Raw genomic sequence first — 14,980 nt, 5'->3', positions numbered from 1 at the left:
GTATGCTGCAATCACTTCCATTTAAGTAGAATTCTGATTTTCCATTTTTCCTTCCAAAGTGGATAACTTCATATGTGTGAACACTGTACTCCATCTGCCAGACCCCTGCCCACTCATTTAACATATCTATATCTCTCGGCAGACACTCCATAACCTCAGCACAATTTGTTTTTCTACTTAATTTAGTGTCATCAGCAAACTTGGATACACTTCACTCTGTCCCCTCCTCAAGATCATTTATGGACTATTTATGGTGAACAGTTGCAGGCCCAGCACCAACCCCTGTGGCACACTGCTCATCACTGATTGCTAACCAGAAAAACACCCCTGCACCCCAACTCTGTTTTCTATTGGTTAATCAATCCTCTATCCAATGCTAATACATCACCCCCCAACTCCATACATCCTTATCTTCTGTATGCTTTTTACGCAGCAACTTATTGAACACCTTTGGAAATCCAGGTAAATATACAACTGGTCCCCTCTATCTACCGCGCTCGTTATATCCTCAAAGAACTCCAGTAGACATGCAAAATCCCTCAGCTTTTCCAATAATCTCATGAGTCATTGGTGCAAATATAATTACACACATTCATACTTGGGGGGTGGTGCGCGTGGTAGTTAACTCAATTTCATGCTTACACACTAACTCCAGGACATGATTACATACAGCACGGAAACAGGTACTTCTGGCAGACGAGCCCATGCCATCCAAATACACCAATAAACCCCATACATTTTTGGAGAAAACCAGAACACCTGGAGGAAATCCAGGTAGTCAAAGGGAGAACAGACAGCACTGAATTTGAACCTGGGTCACTGGCACTGAAATAGTGTTGTGCAAACAGCAATGCTAATCTTGCCATCTTATGTTAACTGCAATATTATTAAATTAAACAATAAAATTATTTACTTCCAGTTTTTCTCTCCAACCCATTCATCCAAAATAATATAGGTCATATAATGTGATAATTAGACGAGGAGGGGTAAATATAATTCAGCCACCAAAAATAATTAAAATAGATGCATAGTATAATTAATACAGAAATGTAAAACTTGATATGAATGTCACAATATAAATAGGTCATACACACCTAAAGAACAAAATTAAGTTGTGGTACAAATTTTTTAAAATGGTTCCTTTTATATAAAAGGCTGAATTTCAGATAATTGAAACAGTGTTGATCGGACATAGTTTGTATATATTTACAATGATAAATTGTGATGTTTTGAGTCCAGAGGACCCCAAAACCCAGCAGCAATAGAAATTCACTAAGACAGATAGTTACTTATATAAAAGTTGTTTTTAATTTTCTCTAAACATGAAAACAGGTTCAAACTTTAACTTATTATATTAACTTAACCCCCTTCTAATTCAAAACGCACGTGTATGCTCAGGAAAATTCTTTTGATTCACAGTCCAATCTCACTTCTCACTCCACCTAGTTCTTATACAGAGCACAGAGTTTAACATTTATGAAGTTTCACCAAGCCTTGGTGCTTAAAGGTCAATGGTTACCACTCAGGAAGGTTCTAGTTGGTTTCAGAGAGAGATTTGTTACTCGTCAGACGCAAACAAAATGATCTTCCACGATCAGTCACTTCAGTGTCTTGCCGAAGAAACTTGCCCCATCATGGGTTTTCCAAATGATAACCTCTTCTTCCAGGTCACCAGAGTTCCTCGTTTCCCTTATTTCAGGACGAACACGCTAGCCAGCCATTCTCTCTTGTAAGGACTACAAGGGTTTATCCAACAGGCTGAACTCAGAACTCACAACCCATCTTCAAAATGGGGTTTTTAACAAGCTTGCCACTGCAGAACTGTCTTCTCTCTCTCTCCCCACCCCCCAAAAAGAAAACCTGTTTGATCTTTTCTGTCTTTGCTTGCAAAACCACATGACCCCTCCTACAACAGCAACTGCAACCAGATTGCCAGCACTGGAACCAATTTCTGCCTGGGCATCTGTTGCTTTAAAGACAATAGTCCATTTACTTCACAGCATCAGTCCAATTAACACCTGCTTGTGACATCACCATAGGCACTGTTTCTGTAAAGTCACTGTGGACATGAAGTCTCTCTTTCAGCAAAGCTCTTGCATGTTAAATGAGATGTGTTTTGTGAAATATCTGTTAGTGAAGTGACCTACACTAAACCCCCCACAATCTCTTTTAAAGACACATTAATATATAAAATATAATATACCTGGTAACAGTGTATTTCATAAGTATGCTGCAAATGCAGTTCAAATTCTTCAAACAGTCAGCACAATAAATTAGATTATGTGTGAAATGCTAACATAACAATGATGGTCTCAATTTTAGCCAAAATGTTTGGCCTGGAAGTCAGCCTGAAGAAAACTGAGGTCCTCCATCAGCCAGCTTCCCACCATGACTACCAGCCCCCCCACATCTTTATCAGGCACACAAAACTCAAAACAGTCAACCAGTTTACCTATCTCAGCTGCACCATTTCATCAGATGCAAGGATCGACAACGAGATAGACAACAGACTCGCCAAGGCAAATAGCGCCTTTGGAAGACTACACAAAAGAGTCTGGAAAAACAACCAACTGAAAAACCTCACAAAGATAAGTGTATACAGAGCCGTTGTCATACCCACACTCCTGTTCGGCTCCGAATCATGGGTCCTCTACCGGCATCACCTACGGCTCCTAGAATGCTTCCACCAGCGTTGTCTCCGCTCCATCCTCAACATTCATTGGAGCGACTTCATCCCTAACATCGAAGTACTCGAGATGGCAGAGGCCGACAGCATCGAGTCCATGCTGCTGAAGATCCAACTGCGCTGGTCACGTCTCCAGAATGGAGGACCATCGCCTTCCCAAGATCATGTTATATGGCGAGCTCTCCACTGACCACTGACCACCGTGACAGACGTGCACCAAATAAGAGGTACAAGGACTGCCTAAAGAAATCTCTTGGTGCCTGCCACATTGACCACCGCCAGTAGGCTGATATCGCCTCAAACCGTGCATCTTGGCGCCTCACAGTTCGGCGGGCAGCAACCTCCTTTGAAGAAGACCACAGAGCCCACCTCACTGACAAAAGACAAAGGAGGAAAAACCCAACACCCAACCCCAACCAACCAATTTTCCCCTGCAACCGTGTCTGCCTGTCCTGCATCGGACTTGTCAGCCACAATCGAGCCTGCAGCTGACGTGGACTTTTACCCCTTCCATAAATCTTCGTCCGCAAAGCCAAGCCAAAGAAAAAAGAAGAAAGTTAGTTTTGACAGATACTGGTGAGACCAAGTTCACCACAATCTATCTCAACCCCTACCTCCTCATTTTACATCCACTATTAAATGAGTGGAAAATTGCATTGACCAGTAATTGCTTCCAAGACTGAAATTACCAGCCCCTATCAGACACATTTTCCTAACCACTCTCCTAGGCAAATGTTATTCCTTAAATAACACTGCTTCCTACCTTGATGCTATTTGAGCTATAAATCCACACATATCTATGATATCATAAAGATCAGCCACTGCGATTCCTATAACATTGGTCAATTCTACACAAGTTGACTCATCGTGTTTTCAAAGTATATTTTATTAAAAACATACAATAAATACATGTACATCAACTTTTGCTGTGCCAAGCTATTCAATACATTCCCTTACATTGATGAAAAAGTTTATAACATAAACGATGGTGTCCAGAGGTTGAAGACTCCAGACTATGGTCCTTCCTCATCAAGCTTTTGTTGTGAATGCTTCAGTGCATCCCCAGACATACAGTGCTCCATCTTGGAATGTGACAGTTGGCAGCACTCACTTTCAGATATCTCCTTGTATGAAAAAAACCAACAAATTTTAGATAGATCAAAATGAGTTTTTCATTGAATTTATGATCTTCCAGCACCAGATGACATTTGTCTAAGGAAAAACATATGGACATCACATTCCAGTGTCAAGCAGCTATTTGGGATCTACCTCAAAAAAGAAATACAAGATACTATCTAAAGAAGGCAGCCAACATCATAAATGACCCACATCACTGGTCACGATCTCTTCTACTACCTTCAGAGAAAATGTACAGAAATCTGAAGTCCATCATCTCTTGAATCAAGAGCAGTATTTTTCCCCAACATCTATCAGGTTCTTGCACCTCCCCTTACCACCCTAATTATCAACTCCTCAGGCACCATAAAAAAGTCTATACAATTGAAACATCAACTTTTTTTTCCCACTATGGTATCCATGTAGATTTATTATTTCAAACATTTAGTATCTCTTTCTGTAAGGCAATCTAATAAAATTTATTGTGGTTGTTTTTTAAAGGATGCTTTTGGCTGCAGCAAGCAAGAACTTTGGCATAATCTGTATGTACTTATGCATATGACAATAAGCTCATCAAAAACATTGCTTACCTTTCCAGATCTTAAATACATGGTACATAAAGAGAAAGATGACAGTCTCATCTGCGCCAAAGTCACTTCAGAAACAATATGTAATATTGACATTGGGTAGACATGAAAAAAGGTCCGCCCCATACATATTTGCATGGCAGTTAGCATAATGGTGGGAGGCAAGGTTAGCATAACTGTTAGTGAAAAATACTGTTAGAATGCCAGAAACCCATGCTCAAATCTGGTGCCATCCATGTGCACTTTCTCCCTAAGTCCGTGTGGATTTCCTCCAAGAGCTCTGGTTTCATCCCACATTCCAAAGATATACAGGGTTAGTAGGTTAATTGATCACATGGACAGTGAGTGCTCATTTTGGTCAGCATGTGCTCATGGGCCAGAAAGGCCCAAAACTGTGCTTTATCTATAATTTTTTTTTTAAAGTACTTTCTTGGTACTTATTTAAGAGTTGTGTTAATTAGGCATTTTGCTCGAAGCCTTAAATCACAGCCCCCCCCCCCACCCCACCCTTGAGAAACAGCCCATAGGATTTACTGGATAGCTCTCCTGCAACACTTTCACATCTTCTGTGCTGACCACTTGCTGATCAACATTTTTTTAATTTCCAAAATAAACTTTATTCACAATTTTAAAAATCTACAAAGGAAAGCCATGTAAAGACATTTAACATTCTTAGTGTCATATTTGTATATTTCATTGCTGTACATGATACTGTTAACCATATAATTTACTACACAGCATCAGTATTCCCAAAGATGCACCCTGGAATTATCCTCCCTGCCAGTCTCAGCCCCTCAATGCCCAGTAGTGGAAAAGTCCCTGGATTGCATTTCTTTCCCACAAAGCCCATCCAACGAGCGCACCAAGCCTCAGTGCATCCCTCAGCACATACTCCTGCAGACTGGAATGTGCTAGTCGACAACTTTCCCTCACTGACATCTCACTGTGCTGGAAAACCAACACGTTTCAGGCAGACCAAAGAGCGTCTTTTACCAAGATGATCTTCCAGCAGCAATGGATGTCTGTATTTGACTGTCTCCCTGTAAAAATCCTGTAAATCAAATACTCTTGTCAAGTGGCTGCTGGGGGTGAATCACAACAAGGACACCACATCTTTCTCCACACACTACTATCAAATCCATAGTCTGTAAAGAGGTGCACTGCTGTCTCCTCACTGTAGGCATCTCAAAGGCAATGGGGCTGATATTCTGGTTGAACAAGGATCTGACCATGAGGGCTCATCTCACCGCCAGCCAGGCTAGATCCAGAAGCTTCCTTGGCAGATGATCTGGACAGTCTGCACAGGGAACCAACAGGATACTGTATCCATTGACTCCTTGTACCTCCATGTCTGTATGCTGATGGACTTGCAGTCAAAAGGTGTTTGGAAAATTTTTTCATGAAGAATGGATAACGTGGCAATGTTCACCTGAGTGGGACGTTGCATGGCAACAGCATCGGGCTAATCCTCCTAACACCTGAGACAGCACACAGAGGCACATGGTGCTCCCGTACCTTAGTTCCATATACAGTGTGATGCAGCCATACATGAAGGTGCACATCAGGATGAACCCCTCATTGGGTATACCCTTGCCTTGTTGTCTATTGAGTTACATGGCTACCCATTGGATCCATTCCAATTTGCCTAAATGAAGCAACAAGTCTCCAGCAGATGCCAACTCACTGATTCTACACAAAACCATAGCAAACCTGGACAGCAAAGACATATCAATCAGCATGCTCTTTACTGACTACAGTTCAGCATTCAACACCATCATCCCCTCAAAACTGATTAGCAAACTCTAAGACCTGGGCTTCAATTCCTCACTATGTGATTGGATCCTGAATTTTCTCACGTGAAGACCAAAATCAGTGAAGATTAGTAGAAACATCTCCATTGGTACTATAACACCACAGGGCTGCATTCTTTGCCCACTGCTCTATTCACTTTACACCTATGTCTGTGTGGCTCAATGGAACACCATTACCATCTGAAAATTTGCTGTTGATAGCACAGGAGTGGGTTGTATAAAAAGGGGCAATGAGTCAGCAGACTGAAGGGAGATTGAAATCTTACTGATTGGAGAACTAGTAACAACCTTGCACTCAATGTCACCAAACCCAAGGAGCTGATTGTGAACTCCAGGAGGTAAAACCAAAGGTATACAACTCAGTGATTATTGGGGGATCAGAAGTGGAGAGGTGAGCAAATTTAAATTTCTGCAAGTTACTAATTCAGAGGACCTTTCCTGGTCCCAACACACTAATGGTATTATGAAGAAAGCACGTCAGTGCCTCTACTTTCTCAGGCATTTATAGAGTTTGGTAAGGCATTGAAAACCTTAGCAAACCTCTACAGATATGTAATGGAATGTGTGCTGACCAGCTGCATCATGGTCTGGTATGGAGCACCACTATCTCTGAGTGGAAAGTCCTACAAAAGGTAGCTGACACAGCCCAGTACATCATTGGCAAAACTCTCCCCACCATCGAGAAAATCAACATGGAATGTTGCTGTTGGAAAATAGCAGCAATCATCAAGGATCCACACCACCCAGAACATGCTGTGTTCTTGTTGCTGCCATTAGGTGTACATTTTTTTGCACTATCAACCAGTAGAAATTCTGCTGAGCCCAGAGAAAAAGAATATCAGGGCTTTATGTGATGTCATACATGTACACTGACAATACATGTACACTGACAATACATGTACACTTTGAACAAATATGATACTGAAAAATGAGGCTGAATACAGGGTTTAAATGTTTTTACTTCCCCTTTTCTCTGTTTTTTTAAATCTTTATACTTTTTGTTATTAGCTCTTATATAAATACATAGTACTTAGAATATGAATTATGGATATGATTTACAACTGATGAATGTTTTTGATAGACTGAATGTTTTATTGATTTTGTGTCACTATCCTTATCATTTCATTGAATTGTATTATTCATACAAGTATTTTATTAAGATCAAGAAAAATATTTTAAAAAGAAAAAAATTAAAGATTAAAAGTGTTGGCATTCAAATAGACATAGATATTCGGGTTCACAAATCAATGACAATTAACAAGCAGATAAAGCGAGCAATATCTGGCCTTTATTACAAAGAGGACAAGAACAGGGAAGAAATTTCTTATTGCAATTATTTAGGGCCCTAGCTAGTTAAACTGTACTTATAACAAGGATGAATATATTTATCGAGGGAGTGCAGTGGAATATAATGGACTGATTTCTGGGTTGGGTGGTCTGTCCAAATATTTTAGAAATTTGGACATACAGTACAGTAACAGGCCTGTTTGTCCCCAAGCCTGCCAATTATACCCAAGTGACCAACAACCCCTGTATGCTTTGAAGGGTGGGAGGAAACCAGAGCACCGGGAGGAAAACCATGCAGACACAAGAACGTACAAACTCCTGACAGACAGTGCTGGATTCGAACCCTGGTTGTTGTCATAGCATTGCCTTAACCACTACACTAACCATAGAAGAGATGAAACACACAAAACCTATATTCTCTTGAGATTGGTAGAATAAGAGGTAGTCTCATTAAAACTTACAAAATTATTGCATGACTATACAGAACAATGTTTTTCCTGGTAAAGATGAACAGAATTAGAGGTCAGTATCTCAAAGATTGATCATTTAGGACAGAAGAACAATCTCTGTAAATTCAAGACAGATTAATGGATCTTTTGATGTTAAGGAAAACCAAGGGAATTCAAGATTTTTTGCCAGAAAGTGGAGCAAAGATAAAAGATCAGTCATAATCTTATTAAGAGACAGAACAGGATGATAGGCCAAACAGAGCTTGAAATGTAAAGTGTTTGCGGTGAAGGAAAAAACGAGCAGCATCTGCAGTTCAGCAAAGCCAGTCCAAGATGCCTGGACAATTGGTAAAGATAGATCAAAATGAAACAACTTCTATAAGTTTGCTTCCAAGACCTATGCTGATCACACCATCCAAAAGGAAAATACCTGCAGATTCTGGAACATTAAAAATTTACAGGAAGTACTGCATTAGCAGATTACCTAATATTTCAGGCCAATGGCATTTCACTAGAACTAAGAGGTTAAACATACAAGAAATGTTGTAGAAAAAGGGTGATGCATGGAATAATTCTTGTTAGTTTTATGCTGACCCCTTCCCTCGCTCCTTTTTCTGGTACGTTGATGCTGATGTTGCTACTATTTCCTGAAATCAAAAGGTGAGAAGATGTAAATCTGTCTCGGTTGAGAGTCCTGTCATCTTTTGAAGACAGAAACTACAGTTGAGGAAAAACATTTAAGATTTTCTAGTATTGAATGTGTCATTAGAACTGATATGATACAAATAAATTGGGAGAATGGAACAGTTTTTTTTCCAGATAGCAATGTATGAAAGATATCAGAAAGAGCCAAAGAATTATCATGTGAAAATAAGGACAGGGTGAATTGTCAATGAACTTTCAAGTTCTGTAAAAGAGCAGGAAGCAACAAAAACATTTCACTCAACGAATAAAAAGAAACAAATAATGGAGTTTGGGCCAAATCAAAACAAACATTCTTCCATCTATACCATAAAGATGCAGCTATAGTTAATTTATATGGATTTAATAACAATGACTTTTATCTATCCATAGTGCAAGTTAGAAGCAGAGTAAGTTCATCCCAGTGATGACAAGGGATTTATTGCACTTCATTTCAAGCCAGGCCATGACAGTGCAGATGAGTGTAAAAGTGATTAGACAGCCACAGGAAAAGAAAACTATGAAAGACGTTAGAAGTATTGCAGATTTAGGTGGGATGAGATCAAACAAGAGGAAGAATATCCATGTCTCTTCCATTACTAATAATACCAGCCCACTTCTCACAATATATTAAACATGTAACAACTGTTTTTTTTAATATTTTCAAATCATGAAACCCCCCCACCCCCCCACACCATTTCCAGTTATGTCTCATTGAGCATAGCACACTCAGTACCTCATGGTCTGCCATTTCAGCCTTACATTTCCACCATTCAATCCTTTTCTTCCTCCGGATAAATTTCTAATACTCCTGCTGTACCTCGGCTCTTTTTTTTAAAAAAAACTATCAGCCTTTTAACACCCCTCCCCCCTTTTCAGTCATGAACAGCACAAGTGTCACTCTCCTGCCCCCCCCCCACCCCATCCACCGTCAATACAGACATTTCCTTCAGTTCTCTCCGCCCCCTCTTTTTCTTTGCAGCGTAAATATGGTTTTATTTGACACATCTCCCAGTTCTGAAGGAAGTTCATCAATCGGAAACGCAGATTGTTTTTCTCTCCACGGACGTTGCCAGACCCGTTGAGTAAGTATTTCCAGCCTTTTCTGTTCTATTTTCGATCCCAGTATCTCCATTGTTGAAGGCCCAGTGCGCGACATAATTACGAAGACGGCTGCAAACAAGCGTGACGACTAAAGCGAGTGAAGACCACCGACTTTACCTCAGAGTTTGTGTGTTTGAATGTGTCCAAAAACAGCAACTCCGCCACTGCGTCCGCCATGACTCTGCGTCCGTCACTTCCGCTGCATGCACTTCCGCTTGTTCCTGCAAATGGAGTCAGAGCACGGCGCATGCGTCTCAACTTGCTGTCAGTGAGGAGGTCGGTAATATTGTTCTTTTCCGACTTCTTTTAAACCAAGAACACTATATATTTGATAAAGATATGTTGGAGGAAAGCGGGGCTTCTGGATATTAACGCGTTACAATTTTGAAACAAATTGGCAACTTTCAAGGGTCATTGGAAAACCAACTTCAAGGCGGCCTGAATTTTGATGGAACCATCAGCAAACAACGAGAAGCCGTAGAACTCAACAGTCAGGCAGCATCCATTGATAGAAATTGTCAGTTAACCTTTCGGTTAAAAACTCAAAGCTGGAGAAACTCAGCAGGTCAAATAGTAAAGATCAATAACCAACGTTTCGGCCTTCATCAGCGAGCCCGAAACTTTGGCTCCCTATTTGCTAAAGTACACTGTTCGGCCTGCCGAGTTTCTCCGGCTGCTTTGACTTCAACCACCGTGTCCGCAGACTTGCCAGTTTTGCCACAGTTAACGTTTCGGGTCGGGACCCTTTATTAAGAGTGAAGGAGAAAAAGGAGAGATGGTGGATGGGACCCAGGAACCGACCATCCAAGAAAGGCAGAGCATTACAGTCAGTATAAACAGACCTCGCAGGCAAGGCAAACGAGGCTGCAGATGCTAGAAAATCGGAACACCCAAAATGCTGGAGGAGGCAGGGCTTTGCACATCATGCCATCAAATCTGCATTCAGTATGATCTCAACATCTGTGTTATGATCTAAGACAGAACTCCACATTGCGAATTATTTCAGGTCCTCTCACCTTTCCAACCCAGACATATGTGTTTGACTTCATACAATGAGGCCAAATGTAAATTTGATGAATAACACATTAATATCCTGCTCGACAGCCTTAAACCCAATGTATGAATATTAATTATTCTCATTATTGGTAACTCACCTCCATCTCTTTGCCTATTCCTATTTTTACTTTTCTCTTTAACCTTCCTCCCAGTTGTCTCTCCCATGACCTATCTCTACACTGTTCCTACCTTCTGTGAATACCTATAATTTGGGACAGGTACATGGATGGGACAGGTATGGGGGTATATGGACTGGGTGCAGGTCAGTGGGACTAGGCATAATAATAGTTGAGCACAAACTCCATCATGTCATGAAGAACAGGTGCCTTTCATAGCTGCAACGAAGGTGAGGAGAATCCTTTCCAGGGTGAACACACCAGGCAGTGGGACCAGACAACATACCTAGTCAGCTACTTACTGACTGTACAGACCAACTGACAGAGATGCTTTGATAGCTTCAACACATCATTGAAGCAGTCCGTTGTCCCTGCAGGTTTCAAGGCACTCACCATCATCCCAGTACCAAAGAAGGTGACAGTAACAGGTCTCAACAACAACATCCCAGTTGTACTGACCTCCACCATTATGAAATGATTTGAGCATCTTGTGATGGAATGCATCAAATCACTGGACCCATTTCAATTTGCCTACAGATGGAATCATTCCACTGATGATACTATTACCTTGTCTCTGAACTCTGTCCTGCCCACCTAGAGAACGACACCTTGTGTGCCAGGATGCTGTTCATTGACTTCAGCTCGGCATTTAATACAGTCATTTCCCAGAGGCCATTGGAGAAGCTGTCCTTGCTGGGATTCAATACCGATCTCTGTAATTGGATCCTGGACTTCTTAATGAAAAAACCACAGTCTGTCCAGGTTGGTAGCAGAATGTCAAGTACTGTCCTGCTGAGCACTTGTACACCTCAGGGCTGTGTGCTCAGCCTGCTGTTTCCACTACTGACCAACAGTAATATACCAACATGTAATGCCAGAACCAGCTCCAACAGAGTAAACAAGTTTGCACATGACATGACAGTAGTTGGCCTCATAAGCCTGATAAGGCGCAATAGATTTCATACATGACATCACATACAACCCTGAGATTCTATTTACTGCGGGTTAGGCAGAATTACCTCTTAACGGTAGTGCAAAAAAATATAGACAAAGTACACATATCAATGCATTACTCGTAGATGTTCTTGATTGTGGGAAGGGTTTTGCCTGTGATGTTCTGGGCTGTGTCCATTACCTTTTGGAGGGCTTTTCACTTGGGGCTATTAGTGCCCCCATAGCAGACTGTGATGCAGGTGGTCAGCCCACTTCCGCCATACATCTGTAGAAATTTTCCAGGGTTTCCAATATCATACCAAACCTCCACAAATCCTGAGGAAGTAGAGGTGCTGACGTGCTTCCTTCACAATGCCATTAGGGTGTTGGCTCCAGGAAAGATCCTCCAAGATAGTGACTCACAAGAACTTAAATTTTCTCACCCTCTTCACCTCTGATCCCCCAACAACCTCTGGTTTTCCATTCCTGATGTCAAAAATCAGCTCCTTCGTTTTGATTACATTGAGAGCAAGGTTGTTGTTGGTGCACCATTCAGCCAAGTTTTCAATCTCCCTCCTGCATGCTGACTCATCCCCTTCCTTTATACAACCCACTATGTTGTGTCATCAATGAATTTTCAGATGGTGGTGTTGTTCTACTGAGCCACCCAGTCATTGGTATAAAATGAATAGAGAAATATGCAAAGAATGCTCCGGTACTGATGGGGATGTTCTTACTGATTATGGTCAGATTCGCCACCAGCAGGAATTGCCTAAGCGCCTCTTACAGACTTAAACCCAGAGAGAGAGAAGCAAAATTCAATGGTAAATGAAAAATCTCTTCATGTAGAAGGATGTTTTGATGGATTTAGATAAAGAACTGGTTTGTGTGGTGCATAAAAATAGTATAATCTTTTGTATGATCAGAGAGTCAGTCATTATGTGTAAAATTGTAGAGCCATACAATAGCCAAATACAGTTTCTGTTGTCACTGTCTCTGCATACTAGACTGCAGTTGGTTTTCAACATCAAATTAATTTATGATTCATGACTTCCCACCAATCATTCCCTTGGGATCTACTCCAGTGACTGCAGGAGGTGCTGCACGAGCAGCCACGTCTCGTCCCTCACCACCATTTGGGACCCCAAACATAAAAAAAGTGAACCACTCGTGAATCTGCAGGGGTCATCTACTCCATTGTCGTCTCCTCTGCATTGGAGAGACTGGACATTGTTGATCACCTCGGCTCCGTCCACTGCAATCGCAGGGATTTCCCAGTGGACTGCGCCATTCTCTTGTAAACATGTTTGTCCATGGGCTCATGCACTGTCAGATTGAGACCATTCCCAAATTGGAGGAACAACACCTCACATTTCATCTGACACTCTCCAATCAGATCCCATTAATATCGACTTATCTGGTTTCTGTTACCCCCCCATCCCATCTGTCCCTCTGTCTCTTTTGCTCGAGCTCTGTCTCTCTTCTCTTTTCCCCTTTATCTTCTTTCCCCCAGCTCTGCATTGTCTGAGTCAACAGCCCCCTCTCCCTATCAATTCTTACATTCCATATCATTGTTGATTGACAGTAGGTTCTCAGTGATGGAAATGCTATTAAAAGCTTGTTGAATAAATACGAGGTTATGTATGATACAATATAACTGGATACACAGGCTATACATTACACCTCAAAAGTTAAATAAATGGGACCCAACAGTATCTGATAGATGTTTTCGATGTAAAAAAGAAATGGGAACAACAATTCATGCAATCTGGACATGTGAGAAAGTAGAAAAATTTTGGGAAGATCTAAACCAAATATTAAATAAAATTACAGAAAACAATATACCAAAGAATCCAGAGATCTTCCTCCTAAGTAACATAAAAAACAAAGAATTTGGAATTGATTTGGAGGATGCACAAAAAAGATTTGTTAAGATAGCTCTAGTCGTAGCAAAAAAATGTATTATGTCAACCTGGAAATCGGAAGATAATTTGAAAATACAACAATGGTATATAGAAATGAATAAATGTATTCCATTAGAAAAAATAACATAGTTTAAGAAATAATATTGAAATATTTGAACAAATATGGGAGCCTTACATGAAACACAATAGCGAAAACCTACCGGGGACATTCACTACCTAAATTAACGAAAGGAGAAGGAAATGAAAAGAATTGACTCAGTGGAATTTCTTGTTTATTTTTATTGAATGACAACATTGTTTGACTGGTTTAATGTATCCTAGATTTTGTACTTTAAATGGACGGGAGGGGGGAGGTAGGGAGGGTGGGATGGGAGGAGGGGGGGGGTGGGAGAAAATGGCACTGTATATATTTGAAAAGGAAAAAGTATGTATCATGGTTAATGTGGTTTATGGTGTGAAAAATAAAAAAAATTTTTTAAAAAAAAGCTTGTTGGACGGAGATAATCATCTCCTGGAATTTTACTTGCCCTTTGCCTGTGTGTTATCTAGATCTTGCTTCATGGAGGAAAATGTAAGTTACAAATGTGAACAGTGGTCAATGAACATATCCATTTCTCACCTTCTGATGGAAAGAAGCTTGGTGATAAAACAAGACCAAAGTTATTTTTATTGTCATGTAATAATACATTAAAAATGTAATATACATGATATACTTCAACTTTTGATGCCATGTCAAACAGTCGCCATGTTCATTGCCCAGTGCCCCAAACAATAGAAGAAAGAGAGTCACCGAGTATCTGTGACACCAGCATTTGCGGAACCTCAGCAGCGCCACAGACTCCAGTTCAAATCATTGACAACCCAAGCTTTGTTACAATCAGGAAGCCTTCAGCACCTGAAGCCCTTTAGGAGTTTTCTTGCAGTCAGCACCCACTCAAAGCACCGTTGTGACACCTGGTTCCCATGAGCTAGTCTCCACCAGCCCGCAGCCTGTGTGGGTCCTTTGACTGCAAGTCACTAACAGCCCGCAGCCTGTGCGAGTCCAACAGCAAGTAGCCAACACCCTGCTGCCTGTATGGGTCCTTTAGCAGCTGAGCCCCTCGCTGGAACGATGCCATCCTGCAGGGTCGACTCCTGTGCTTCTCATTCTTAATGTCTTAACCAGGGGAGGGGTGTTCTTCCCATTTCTGGTGCCCTCTACTGGTCTGCTGCTCCCCTCGAGTCTGCCA

General features: G+C 41.1%; 1 protein-coding gene across 6 annotated transcripts in view; it reads right to left on the bottom strand.

The window, feature by feature from the left end:
• Positions 1 to 9,915, bottom strand: part of virma (vir like m6A methyltransferase associated) — a 103,915-nt gene extending 94,000 nt beyond the window's left edge. For all 6 annotated transcript variants that reach the window (XM_069921845.1, XM_069921848.1, XM_069921847.1 and 3 more), the window contains exon 1: positions 9,839 to 9,915. In XM_069921845.1, coding sequence (XP_069777946.1) covers positions 9,839 to 9,898 — 60 coding nt within the window. In that variant the 5' untranslated portion in view covers positions 9,899 to 9,915. The remainder of the gene's footprint in view (positions 1 to 9,838) is intronic.
• Between the last annotated feature and the right edge of the window lie 5,065 nt (positions 9,916 to 14,980).

The sequence above is a fragment of the Narcine bancroftii genome, chromosome 2 (genome assembly GCF_036971445.1).
Source record: "Narcine bancroftii isolate sNarBan1 chromosome 2, sNarBan1.hap1, whole genome shotgun sequence".
In the NCBI taxonomy this organism is placed as follows: domain Eukaryota; kingdom Metazoa; phylum Chordata; class Chondrichthyes; order Torpediniformes; family Narcinidae; genus Narcine; species Narcine bancroftii.
Note: the sequence above shows the minus strand (reverse complement) of the source record. Positions and strands in the feature narration are given on the sequence as shown.